A 14322-nucleotide genomic window follows, 5' to 3' on the forward strand; every position below is an offset into this window, starting at 1 on the left:
TTTACTATTCATAAGTTTTCGGTATCGATACTGTTTACGTACCTTTCGCGTCTCTAACGGTGGGGTATGCATTTGCCAATCGCAGCACTATCTTGCCCGGCATTGTTCGGGATAGCTTACCGCAGACCCTTCGGTGTGCTTATCCTTGCGGTTCCGGGCAACCGGTCGAGGCGTCAGTCGCCTGAGAGAAAGTGGAAATACTTACGACGCCTGTGAATGCGACACGTGACTAACGACTGCAGCCACGCGCGCCACGCGGGTTTCGGGAAGCCCTCCGGTGCCGGGCCGCATAAATGCACCGGAAAGATAAATGCGCCAGCGAGAGTGTAGGCAGCCAGTGAATGCACTCGCTCGTACCCGGGCGCCTTCTGTGGTGCATTCGTTTGTTTGGTCGAACGATGTGCATGCAGTCGCTTTCGGTCGTTGATTCGGTTTTGCCGGTGCAGCGATGCAAAACGATTGCAAAACGAGCAGCACGTGCATATCTGCACCTGTGGCCGACTGAGTGAAGACATTTGGTGTGTGTATGCACAAGTGAAGGTGTAGGCAGCTTGGGTTCACCTGGAATCGGATATTTTTTTACGGACTCGCTGATTCTCAAATCCGTAAGATCTGTGGTTGTATTACTTTCGCTTTCAATGCCAACCAACATGTGTAAGATAAAACCTTTTTGTGATCTCGTTTGGTAGCAAATTGTATTGATGGTAGATCAGGTAGGTTGTAATGCGTTTCAACGTAACGTGCATTTGGTTTGAGCTTTGGATTTTTCCATCCGAAATATGAATGAGGGGTTTGCATGTTTTTCACTGTAATCGCGATTGCATGAAACATGAAGTAATGTAAGCGATTATCCGTGTCATTGCCCTTCAACTTGCTGCTTAGGCCAATTGTGAATCATCTACATAGCCATAAAGCCATTCTGCACAATGTACTTTGTGTGTATCGAATTTAGATTCATGAGGAATTAACTCATTATTTTCTTTCTAGAGTAAGTTATTCCATCTGTTGAAGATCATTTGTTAAAGAAGATTAATAGTTCGTTTGGGCCTTGTGCTGAAGAGGGAGATATCCAGTACAACATGGCTATTGGAAGTATCCGAAATCCCTAGAAAAGCTATAGGAGGAAGAAGTTTTCCAGGCACATTTTGCCTAGAAATCAATGGCGTAGATGAACGCTAAGAAAAAATAAATTTAGCAAACTCCGCTTCCAATCCGAACACAAACGACAATATATGTTTTGTGATCCTTGAATGCAATAGTTTTAATCCTAGAAAAAGCGGATGAGCAGTCGATTGCCAATGTTAATTAAAAGCTGAAAAACATGTTGACTTCTCTCATTTTGACAATCATACTAGTGGGAGGCTTGATGTAGAACATTGAAAACGAAAGTTAAAAAGTAGCTAACAATTCTTCATAAATTGTGTATCGTCAGCAAACATTCTTATACATTACGTTCTTATTGATAAACCAAGACTAATGCATTGCAACTTCATCTTGTTTGATTGCAGGCTCAACGAGGAGCCGTTCGGTTTTCTTCGCGCTCCCAAAAGAACGACCCTGAACCAGAATCGTTTGATTCGCCGGTTAATCTCGACGGAGCACCGCAAACGGTTCAAAATGATCGCTTTGTTCGGCGTCGTACAACCACCTCAATTCCGTTGGTAAAGCAGGATACTTCATCGCCATCTTTCCGGCGCGAGTTAGCGCGGACAGGTCAACCAAGGCCCACCGCTACTCGTAGAAGCTTCACGACCACGGAAGAGGATGGAGATCCGCCAAAGGTGCGTAGGGTTGGTCAGCGTGCGAAGCAGCAGATTCCGTCACGTTCGGAATCGTCGACCCGAGATACTTTCGCCAGACGTGTCGACACGGACGTCGTAGACTATCTTCCCCCTGTTGCCAACGAGGTTGTCACAACAAACACCGAAAATGTCGCGATTAACCGGCGCCGGCCGAAGCAGAGACAATTTCGCGTAGATACGACAACGATCGCATCTCCGAGACCCACCGTGTCGAGGGGTCGTTTGGAGAGGAAGTCCAATCGCCTGACCGCCGAAACGTCCAAATTATCAAACGCAGCTTCGGAGGATGTATTGGGATCCAGCGAACGGCCTGCCGGTCAAATTATTTCTCGAGGAACCGCAAAGGCGGTGCGTAAACCTACTTCCGATGAGCGTGACGAGAGCTCGTCCGAAGAAAATTATCCCGAACCGTTCAAAAAGCTGCTGAAAGCAAAGCTGATTGATAATAAACTGAAAAATACCTATGTTAAAAAGTTGGAGGATACGCCGGAAAAGAACGGACGGGGTGGCACCAGAACCCATTCGACCACGGAGCAATCGGCAAAGATATCGAGAACTTTGGTGCGAAAACCGACAACCACGGAGGCAACGGTTAAAATTTCCAGACGAGTTATTCAAGAGACTGCTCAACAAGGGGACAATGCAGGAGAAAACGTTAGTGCGCGCAATTCCCGGGAACGATCGCCGCCAACAAAATCATCCGAACAAACGTATAGGAGTTCGCGATTCTCTGTTGAAAAGTCCTCATCTACTGAAGCCGTTGTGGAAACGTTCCGCACCTCGAAGGAGAGCAATGAATCGGCTCAATCTGGTGAACGGTTGACCTCTGCCAGGCAGATCAGAACACGTTCGCGGTACACGGAGAGGAGCCAGCAGTCGTCTGAAGAAAAGATAAAGTCCACAGTGCAGTCCTCTAAAGAAGTAGCTAGCTCGGGAGCTCTGGAAAGTGCGAGATATTCAAAAGAAAATGGTACCAACGTAACCTCCGCAGAACGTCTCCAATCGGTGGTGCAAGAGGGGCGTAAAAATACCGACATTCGTTTCCGTGTGAAGGTGCTAAGTACCACCACGCCTGGGCCAACGACTACTGTAAAGCTCATCACACCCAGACCTGTCCGGACGTACACGAGAAGACAGAACACCCTCAGCTATCTAACGTCGACGACGACGGAACCGACCACCACCACCAGGAAGCCGTTTTCGCCGGCACCTAGAAACAGTTCCGTGGTGCAACGGAAACCACCTACCCCGGTTGCCGACACGAAGATAGGAGAGGTGACAAAGGTAACTGCTGAACCAGCACAAAAACCCCAAAGGCCAACACTGTCGCCACGATCGTCCGCCGGCACCCGGCAGCCAACCACCATCGCGAGAAAGGCGCCTGCGTCCTACACGCGTCAAACGAACCCGCCAAAGCCTAAAGCCGATCCTGAGGACGGTCCAAGGAAGATATCACTGCTGTACACGGATCCGCTGCAGTATTTACGCAGATCCACGCCAAGCCCAGCTTCTGAGACAACGACGGCTGTCGCAGAGGATAATGAAAATCTTGTTGAGCTGCCTGTGAAAAAACTGTTCCGTGGGGCGCAAACGAGGAAATCACTGCCCTCCCGGGTTGGCAATGGAGAAGCAAAAACGACCATTCGTCCACCACAGACAAGCAAACCATTCGCGAATGCTGCCGTAAGTATAAATCGATGCCTTTGGAATGAGCCTTTGATAAGTTTAATAATCTTAGGCATTTTGGATTGTTTGGTTTGAATGGACGTTTCACCGAAGTTCAGTGAGGTGTAATAAATTATATGAGTTTCCAGCGACACGACATGTTACAAAGGCTACGTGTGGAGTAGACAAAAAAAAGGAATGCTTTTAAACCAACTTCAGCCCGGTCAGTTTCGAGCTCCATTGCATTTCACATGCAAAGGGGTAGGAAATGTGTCCCGAAGAGAAAGCAAGCCGGCGCACAATGGTACAGAGAATGTACCAGTAATTTTTCCAAAATTGACACATTAGACATTAGGGCGCTCGTGTTTGCAAGAAGAAAAAAAGCATGAACTCTGTCGCCTTAAATGTATTTTTTCTTTTCACCCCTAAGCTCAAACGACCACCATCCTTCTCGGCAGCAGGCCGCGGAAACAAGAAAGCAGCCGTTTATACGCCAACGATTCCAACATTTACGACACAATCGACGGTAAGTATGGGGCAGACCGTTTACTGGGAGAACCCTCGCCCGTCACCCCTCTCCGTCCCACTGTGTAGGCTCCTTTGCTGACTTGCCGGCGCAATCGGAAATTGTCCGATCAATTCACCATCCCAGGCGATGAATGATTCCGATACACGAAAAGAAAAGAAATTCGAAAAACATAATACTTAACTTGTCTGCCCCGCCTAACCAGATGAAACGGATAGTCAAACAACGCAGCGGTGCACAAATGCTCGATATCCCCAAAATAGGAGTTCACTGCGTACGCACTTGTCACATATCAACTGCGACGTTTCTTCAAATGGTCACCAACGGGCGAAATTGGATTCATTGTCTATTGCGCGCGGATTGTGTAGCACGTTGACGTCAGATTAATTGCGTTTGGCGTGCGACCACTGCACTCCATGCCCGAACGCTGTCCGGTCAACGCAAATGTTGGATTAAAAATTACCACAACCTCTCGCTTTATGCACTGCACAACTCGCAATGAACTCGCATGGCATGGGGCTTTCATCGTACCGAGCTGGGCGAAACCTTTGATGCTGGATGCTAATCATTGTCATTTTATTCCCCTTTTTCATGAACATCGTGCATTTCTCATTACCTGTCGCATCCCGAACACGCTCCCCCCGCTTGCTTACCCCCGGCTGGCGTGTTCTGCCCGCCCGAAGGTAAATAGTGAGCATTGGGAAAGTTCGCGGTTTGCGGAAAACGACTCATCAAACAATGATGAGTTATTTGCACGACTCCTTCCGTTGCAACATCCTTCGTACGGTGGTTCGGAACTGTCGGCATTCGGTGTCGGTGACGAGACTACGGTGTCTGGGGCTTCGCAGGAACACGCTTCCACTACCACTGGCAACGGGGCTATCGCATGGAACGCATCTACAGCACGACATTGGGCGTGGGTCGAGAGTGTAGGTTTAACTTTGCAGGACACGGCAACGCCCGGGGAGACGTCTGCAGATGGCCTCAACCGCACCGTACTGATTGCTCGTGGGAAGGTTCACTCGTCCGTTCCCCGACAGTCGGCTCCCCGGTCTCATTTCGGCACACCGAATCCCATCGGTTTCCGATGCGGTGCCAAAATAGATTGGGCGAAAAATTCCACCACCGGAGGTCGTGTTTCTCGTGCCCAATATGGTATCGCATTCTCAGCCCCGAGCAGTCGACGATATGAGCGTACCCTGGGCCAAGGAAGAAGCCACCGGCACCGAGGCTAGTGGACGAAATCTCACCGAACGACGCAACTCCCGACGGGTTCTTTAGGTCTTCATCCCGCACCCCCCACTCATACCAAGCTCGATGTTGATAATGAGAACTTTTTGGTTAATGGATGCCATTATCTACCTACTAACCTGATTTGCCGTCCAACGCAGGATTGCCTAGTCACCAACAGTGCGCAACTGTAGCGCAGAAGAGCACACTAGAACACGGTGGTGCTTCACGGTTTGTTTCACAAATGGCTTTTGAGGCGATGCAGCAGCGTGTGTTGCTTTCATTTTTCAATCCTGGTTTGTCTCGTGCACGGTCATTTGCTAGTGAAGGAAAGTTTATCATTCCTGTGGCCAGCTACCCGTTGATAGTTGATATTAAAATATTCACGCTGTTTTTTTTCGTTTACTTATTGACTGTTGTGATTAAACAACTAACAACTGCACCGGTCTGTGGGTTTAGCGGCACATGATGCAAAGGATTATTAAATTAATTTTCCGGGCTTAGCAATACGTCACCGTGAGCTGCGCCAATGTGTGCACTGTTAGCAGCTGCAATAAGTGTGTTTTTTCTTCTAGTGAATATTTAACTCTGCGGCTTTAGCGCGAGTGCATGATGATGGATCAAATTTAATTGCTCCGTTTGAATCATTTCGGATTTGCAGCTAATGAGCAATAAGCTTGTAATAAAAAAAAACCGAAACATTCATCTAATGGGAGCACGCTTAGCATGCAAATCCTGCTTTTTGCAACTGCTCTACTAACTTCATTTGCTTGCGCTGACACATCTGGTTGTGGGAAGTGGAAATGTCCCCTTGAACTTTGTCTACGATAAGTCGCTCGAAGTTTCATTACATTCCTTTATTCTTCACATTCTCTTCCAGCAGATTAATCCCATAAAATTCATCCAGATATTTGGGCGTAACCTTTGGTACAACCTAAAGCACGCCATTTTGTATCACATGTCATCGGCATCCGCAAACTATTCCCTTCATACATCCGGCTACTAGAATAAAGCTTCTTTTACATCGCATGTTATGATCCGTTGTTTTACACTCAAATATATTGTTTTAAGTTAAAAGCATTCGAGGAGGTCTATCTAACATCAGCATCATACCCGGGGTATTGTGTGAGGAATCGCTTCTAGTACGAGATCGTCACTGTTTTATTAGTATTCGTTGCCTTCGTCAATCGTTTGTTGTACAATTAGCGTTTAAGATATACAATTTTGGGAGAAGGAAATTCTCCACTGCATGGTAAGGTGTAACATTGGTTAAGTATGAAGGTAAGATGTGTATTTTATTTAGTTAGTGAGGCAAGCGAGCTATCCGTTTGTCATAAATTTTTCTTCTCCCATATTTTACAATTGTGTTGTGTGATTTGTTTTTGCAATAATGCACAATGATATTTTAATCAAATTTAATTTCACAAGCCTCCACCATCTGCTGTTTGACTATCTATCGCTGGTGTTTGCTGCAGATTTTACAATTCGACAAAGTCTTAAAACGCCAATCCAAAATGTATTCTCTATCGTCCGCTCCGCGATCTGTAATGCTTCAATTATGTTTAAATTGAATTCCATACATGCCAACGGGATCCCGCATGATTTCTTTTAACCATTACTTGCGTCTATTACTTGTTATTGTACAGATCCTTTTATGCTCACTCTGTATAGTACCTTCCTTTTCAATGGCTTTCCTCTCCTAAGAATCCTGCCCAGAATGTCCACGAGTTGATGCTCACGACTAAAACCGTAACCCCGTCAATTTCAGGTAATGGTTTCACCTGATGGCCACACTATTCAAAAGCCCGCTAACTCCAGCACAAAACAGCCAAGCCGCCTCGCTAGTCTTTCTTCCCTCTCCTCCACCGCTGCACTTGCTAACGAAATCGGTCTGGACGATGGTGACGAGCGAGCGGTGGCCACTCCCGAGGTGGACGAGGGCGGCGGTCCCGAAGAAAGCGAGGACTACAGCGAGAACGAGCTGGAACCGGGCGAGGTCCAGCGGGCGGTATCCACCAGCCGGCAGGACGCCAATGTGGTGGCCATCGGCCATGCCCCGACGGCGAAAGAGGGTGGCTCGGAGACGCAAGTCGACCCCATCTCGTCCGGCTTGACACAGAGCCGCATCGACGTGGACACGCCGGGACATCGCGCGCAAGCGGTCACCGTGTCGATATTCAGCGCCCTCTCCGAGATTCTTTCGCAGCCAACCGAAAGTTTACAATTATTGTCCTCCAGCACCGATGCACCCTCTTCTACCGTGTCTTCAACTTCAACGAGCACCCCTTCGACCACAACTTCCACTACAACCACAACTACTACTACCACCACCACCACCACCACTACCACCACTACGACTACTACACCGCCACCACCACCTCCACCGCTTCCATCACCAGAATCGTCTCTATTTCCTAGCAAATCCAACGACAAGGTACTGGAACTGCTGGGCAACAGTTCTGCCCCCCCTTCCGACGCGTTGCCCCCGCGCGTGGGCGATGCGTTTGTACATAATAGCTATGAGGATCCCGCTGATAACACGATTGTAAATAAACCCGACCTAACCACTGCAAGCACCCGGATCGCGGAGGGGATGGTGACGATTAGGCCGGCCCCGTTGGCAGACTCTGCTGAAATTGCGTCGACGCCAACGTTCGATGCTTGGGACAGTCGCCAAAATAGTGCCGACAGTGGAAACGATATCGAAAACCGTATTCTCTCGGACACTGACGAACCACCGTCGACGGATCGGTTCCTCGACGTAGATCTAGATGCTGATGATGATGTCGTTCCTTTGTCCACCACACAGAGCCCGCTGGTAACTGCGGCTGAATCGACGGCGACGGCGACGGCGACGGCGACTGCGACTGCAAGAACCGAGACTTCACTGCACATGACTCACTCGACTGAAGCCGAGGACGAAGGGGAAGCGATCACTTCGACCACTAGTGCTACTACTACTTCCGCTACTTCTACTACCATTACTACCACCGCTTCCCCAGCGAGCATGCTTCTGAGTAAAGCCACTACTACCGATCCGCAAGCACAATCCGAGCGCGTGTTTATTGTTACAGCTTCCAACAATAATGATGCGATACTAATCGATAGCGCTACTACCATTGCTTCTACCTCCGTGCCTTCCGAAGTGACGACCGAAGTACCTTTGATTCCCTCGCCATATACCTCCGTCCCTCCAAGTCCCCGCTATACACTTTATCCCTTCGAAAGCCCATCTTCCATCCCTTCTGAGCCGACGGTTTCAACTACAACGGCAATGCTGGGCGCGGCGCCGAATGATTCCACCCATACACTCAGTATGGCACCGACCGAAAGCTCGGACGAGTTCGTAGACTCTGCTTCAACAACGGTCGCTTACACTAACCATCAGTCTACAATATCCGACGACAGGGGCGACACCGTCCTAGAACATTCCTCATCCTTCACCGACTTTGCAACCGATTCGCCCGAGCTCACGATCACCAACAGAACACCTCCATCCATCACCTTCTCCACCATCACGATCGCTTCCACCACTGATCGGGAACAGACGACCTCCACCGCATACGTTACGTCAGCACCAATGACCGTAAGTAGGACACACCACCCATTCCCAACCGTTTCCGATGTCACCACTCGCCAGTCTCCTTCCGCTCTGCCGGCTCGGCTCGGTTCCGCTAAATCTCCCGAAACTACCGACGACGAGTACCGTCCGAGATTCCAAGTGCGTTTGCCGGCCTTGCCCATTGGTTTCCATGCGTCTGCCCCTGTCACCTCGCCGGGTCACACACTCTTCCCTGTCACCCCGGTGGCGGTTGTGGCCAAGAGTCTATCTAGCACTACTACCACCAGCACCACCTCTACAGCACCTACTGTGCGAAGGACTACTGCTCCTGCGACTACCAGCGAAACGCCTAGGTCACCACCACGATCGCGTGGCATTGTGGTATACGGTATCCTTCCAAATAACACCGTCATACGGCGTGTAATTGGGGGGGAGGATGAGTACGTGCAGACGACCACGGAAAATGTGCGAGTCGTGTACGGGATCTTCCCGAACGGCACCGTGGTGCGACGCTACCCCAACGGTACGATTGTGCCGGAGGTGAAACGTCGCCAAGCTCTGGTTGAAGTCACCAACATTGACCCGCGCGAGCTACGCAACCCCAACAGTGCGATCTATCACACGACGGAAGCACCGCTAGTGTACCGAGCACCACCGAGAACTAGCTCTTCTAGCAGCACTAGCACTACTAGCACTACCACTACTACTACTACCACCAATGCCATTGGCATGTCCACCGGAGAGAAGAGACCCGTTGCCCATAGTACCACCACCACTGCTCTACCTCCTAGTATCACTATCTCACCCACAATGAACCAACCTACGGTACTTGAAAACACTTTTTGAACCTCCATACCTTGTAGGCCGATCGCTCCTTTGTAGTATTTCCATTTTAAAAGTCACTAAGTATCCTTTTCCAGTAGCTCCTCAATTCATAGTCTATCCGGTCAAAATTGAATTCTTCACGCTATGCTTGATCTACAATGCTGAAATGTGTTCCACCGTCTAGCACCTAGTGCTAGACCAACAGTTCTGGTTTGCCGTATTTTCACGGGTTTATGTACAAAATTTGCATGCGCTTTAAACTATCATACTCTTGTTATAAGCGGACCAGCTTCAACTGCAACTTTTTATGGTTGAAAGTCTGCATGCTAGCCGGGGATGTAACAAATTTACATATAATCCTTTTATTTACGTATGTCTTTCTATCGTGTCACATGCTGTTCTTTCTTTACTGTTTGGTCTGTTCCTTATCCACCAACCACTATGTCTGTAGATAGCTGAGCCTCTGTTTGTATGTTTGCTTGATTGCACCAACTGTAGATAAACTGCTTTATGATTAGACATGTGCCACAGGAGTCCGTCTAACATGGCGTTTGCCTCCGTATCCACAGGGTACAACGACTATTATTGAAATACTGCGCAAGTACAACGAGGAGAATCAGTTGGATGCTAAGGTGAAGTCGGATAATGTGTTCAGTTTGGCATCGGCCAAGGTGAAGCAGCCTATACGTACTACGAGTGTAGTAAGCACTACAACGACCACCGCATTAGTTGAGGATGGCATAGTAAGTAACAACAGCGCCTATGGGTGATGATTTAATTTACGATTTCGGAATGATTCGCTTCTTCCTCGAATTATTTTTCATAAAGATCGATAAAAGTCGAGAGGATGTTCGCGTTGCTCGTCCCAATGCACCCGATTTGGTGTATCGCTGGAGACCGCCGGCGACAGCAAGCTCGACGGAGAGTGTTGAAAATGGTGTTGAGCTGCCTTCCACCAGTGAACCCAAATATACGACGGCAGCCGCTACCCCGAGCGTTTCCGAAAACACGGTGCCGGATATGACCGGCGTAGGTAAAGGTGGGCGTGTGGATGTGGATAGCAGCGAGGTGCCATTTGGAGGATCCACCCAGGAGTCATCCGATTCGGCTGAGAACACCGTGAACGATGGGCTGGTGTTAAAGGGCAGCATTGGAAATATATTACAGGACAGCAGAAGAATAATTCCTCTGCCTGAACTACCATTTTCATCGACGGCACAAACTGTCGAAGTTTCCACAGTAACCACAGCAACTGCTAAGGAACCAGTGACAGATTTGACCATTTTGAAAAATTCAACCCCTGTGGAAACTACCTCTAGTACAACTACAACAACGCCTAGGATAACAACCACAACATCCACAACCACTCCTAGGACAACAAGAACAACTACAACAACTCCTAGGACAACCACAACTCCTAGGATAACCACAAAAACTCCTAGAACAACCACAACTCCGTATACAACTAGTACTACCACAACAACCCCGAAGCCAAAAACGACAACTACAACAGTGCGACCAACCACGACAACAACAACCAGTCGTCCAACAACCACTAGAAGCTACTCTACAACTACACAAAGAACACGCACCACAACGTACTCGGATACGGAAGATTTGGCATTCCTGGTATGTAATATAACCGACATTCTTATTATTATTATACTGTAATTGTTGAAGTGACGCCGAATTTTAACCATTTCAGCGTCAATTAGCGAGATTTTTGAACGGAGGACAACTACCAAACAACAATGCTCGCAAAACAACGAGAAAACCTACCCCAACTACATCCACTTCTACAACGCCGCGGCCAACGACAACGATACCAACCACTACGACTACCTCTACCACCACTACGACCACTACTACTTCCACAACCACTACTACCACTCCAAGACCGACGACAACGCCTAGCTTAAGTACGGTTATCGTGGACAAGGATGATCCTGCCTTCCTGAATGATGTGGTGAGTTTAAGGAACGCGTAACAGGGGATGTTTTTTGCGAGGAATTCCGAACTTCCTGATGTCACAATGTCACAGTTTTAATTAGTTACATAACTAAATAATACAAAAGTAAATCATTTAGTTACAGCTATTCCCTTGTCAAAACATTGAGATGTTAATATGATTGTGCTCGTTGTCTCATTTCATTTTCTTAGCGCAAATTGCCAAACTTTGCCACTCCGAATCCGCTCGTCGACACGCCACTGGCGAACCGTATCCTTCAGCTGGCCATACAACGTGATCCCAAGAGCATCGCTCGACTGCCGTTGGCGACGGGCAATGAGTCGCCTTCGTTCGATAAGACGCCAACCGAAAGCCAGGTGAAGGAAATACCGAAGCCTACTGCAACGACTCTGTCGCCGGAGGAGATTGAGAAAACCAAGAAACAGTTGGATCGCGAGTTGCAGCAGTACAACAATGACTTGAAACTGCTCTCGAACCTGCTCGGAAGACCTATTTCCGCAAAGGAATTACCGAATCTAACTAAGCAACTTGGTGGTGGTGGTGCGGGTGGTGGAGTTGGAGGAGGAGGCTCCAGTGTGTTTCTCGGGAATGTACCGGCGACGGTAAGGGCGACTACTACGACCACTACGACCACGACACGTAGACCTAGCGCGACTGCGGACGGGGAGCTGCTGAAGCAGTTACTACTTACACAGCAGCAGCAACACAACAGCAGTCCGGCAGTTATCGAGCGGCCAGAATTTTACGGAAAAACTAACGAAGCGATTTTGGCCGCCGTACTAAAGCAGCGTGGGATAGGGCCAACGAACACGAACGGCAACATCGAGGATATTTTGGCGCAGATTTCACCCGGTGCTCGGACGTCAACGTTGCCCCCCATTGTGATAACGACGCCACGGCCAACGCCGAGACGAGTGCGACCTCCGCAGCCACCACCACTGCGCTCCCAGAGTCCCATCCTGGACGGCTTGAGCTGGTTGTGGCGTGAATGGCAGGCGACGGCACCGCAACCTCGCAATCGAGTTCCCAGTGGGGGAGCCAACCCAGCCAGCCTAAATGCGGGAACTTTTGGATTAAGTGGTGGTGGGGGGCTGGGCGGGGGTGTCCGTACTGCGTCTCTTACACAGTCCTATCGTGACGAGGGGCTCGATCCAGATGCGGTAAGGGTAGTCGCATTCGCCATACTGCGAACACACAGCGAAACCGGAACAAGTTGGTGCTAAAATGGAAACTTTTCTCATTGCAGAAACCAATCAACCCCAGCGTTACCGAAGAGGCTCCGTCGCTGTTCGGTGGGTTTGGCATCAATCCCGATGGACAACTGTTGAATGCAGCAATCGGTGTGACTCGTGCCGTTTCACAGTTCCTAGGCGTAGCGCTACAGGTAGGATTCGACGGCAGGCAAGGCCGCATTTATTCGGCCTTTGTTGTAATGGTCTAAAATTGAAACTTTTCTGTCTTTTCACTTCCTTTTGGGTGCTTCCGTCATTGCGCAGGGAGCCGCCAAATCTTTCACCTCCGCCTTTCGTCCTCCGGCAGGCGCCACCGAGCCGACGGACGACCTTAGCTACCTACGGTACAGCGGAAGATAATAATTCAGAGTTAATCGGGAGTAAGCTTATGGAACCTTCCCGAGTCAGCAGACAAACTTTATTTCATTAAACAACGTGGTACTACCGGTCGTACGCAAGGGACCGTTACTGGCGCGCTACCTTTTTGGGTGTAAACGATTTCACTACTACAGAACAGCATACTCTCATTCCAATTAGCAACGCACCTTCCCCTTTAGATCCGGCTCGAGGACTAACGGGTAGTAATTTCATTAGCTTAGTTTTCAAAGTACGTTGCTGTGGACCGAAGACGCTGTACCGAGAAGCAATGCGGCGGTGGCATGGTGCGAATGAAGCAGACTGCATCGGCACAAACTTGAAACTAATTGAGTATCGAGTTTTTGTTTTAAGCAACGTTATTTAACATGACTCGTTTTGTATGCACGAGAAACGACGTGAGTGAAAGGGTTAACTTTAAACACGCCCAAACGTGGCGCAAATGTGAGGATATAATTGATAAGACTGTAGCTTGTGAAAAACGGAAGCAAATATCCGCTGTGTGTGTGTATTGTCTATTTATTTACTCTTCTCAGGAGGTTTCACTGTGTTCCCGCAATTCCGGGATCTTGGTATGAGGTTGAGTAGGATCGATTGTAATGGTTTGCAATAAATAAGAGCATCCATAGGCTAGAAATATGGTAAGCTAAATGTACCACGGGTACAGAAAGGTTCGGTTTTTATGAAGCATACAATGCAGTACAGGGAGCAACAGGTGAACCTAGGATGAATGAACGAATGTTGCCAGTGCTGATAGTGCACAATGTAGGTCAATGTAAATATAAATACCCCTCATAGCTAGAATTAGTAGCGGCTGGTGAAATTGCAAGGGCTCAATTTAGTGTTAGTGATGATTGTGTGCCATTTCCGATGGTACGATGGTTCGGAAACGGCTTCATATGGCAGAGGAATGCCGCACGTTAGTCGGTATTGGATGGCACATTGAGCTACAGGTGCACACACGACCTATAAAAACAATGAACGTCAACAGGTCAACAGGATTCTTGTGGAAGGGTTTGTTGCTTTGTGTAAAAAAAGAGTCTGGTTGCTTTAGTGCCGAACGAAAGCAAAGTAGAGCTTTCTGTAAATAGCCGGAAAATAAAATGTGTTTTACGAATTGTTCCATTTCAGCAGAA

General features: G+C 48.6%; 1 protein-coding gene across 1 annotated transcript; it reads left to right on the forward strand.

The window, feature by feature from the left end:
• The first annotated feature begins 701 nt into the window (after positions 1-701).
• LOC131263694 (mucin-2-like) lies at positions 702-13171 on the forward strand. The gene is made up of 11 exons (XM_058265942.1): positions 702-713; positions 1509-3485; positions 3898-3993; positions 6992-8096; positions 8175-9610; positions 10180-10353; positions 10439-11239; positions 11316-11576; positions 11771-12739; positions 12826-12963; positions 13076-13171. Exons 1-11 carry the CDS (start codon positions 702-704, stop codon positions 13169-13171), a joined length of 7065 nt encoding a protein of 2354 aa, XP_058121925.1.
• Positions 13172-14322: the final 1151 nt, after the last annotated feature.

This window comes from Anopheles coustani, chromosome 3 (genome assembly GCF_943734705.1).
Source record: "Anopheles coustani chromosome 3, idAnoCousDA_361_x.2, whole genome shotgun sequence".
Lineage (NCBI taxonomy): Eukaryota > Metazoa > Arthropoda > Insecta > Diptera > Culicidae > Anopheles > Anopheles coustani.

Excerpts from the sequence above, each read along its gene's own strand:
- LOC131263694 (XM_058265942.1), top strand. Across the intron at positions 3,994-6,991 it reads CATTTACGACACAATCGACG|GTAATGGTTTCACCTGATGG; the intron begins GTAAGTATGGGG and ends CGTCAATTTCAG. Across the intron at positions 9,611-10,179 it reads CCACAATGAACCAACCTACG|GGTACAACGACTATTATTGA; the intron begins GTACTTGAAAAC and ends CCGTATCCACAG.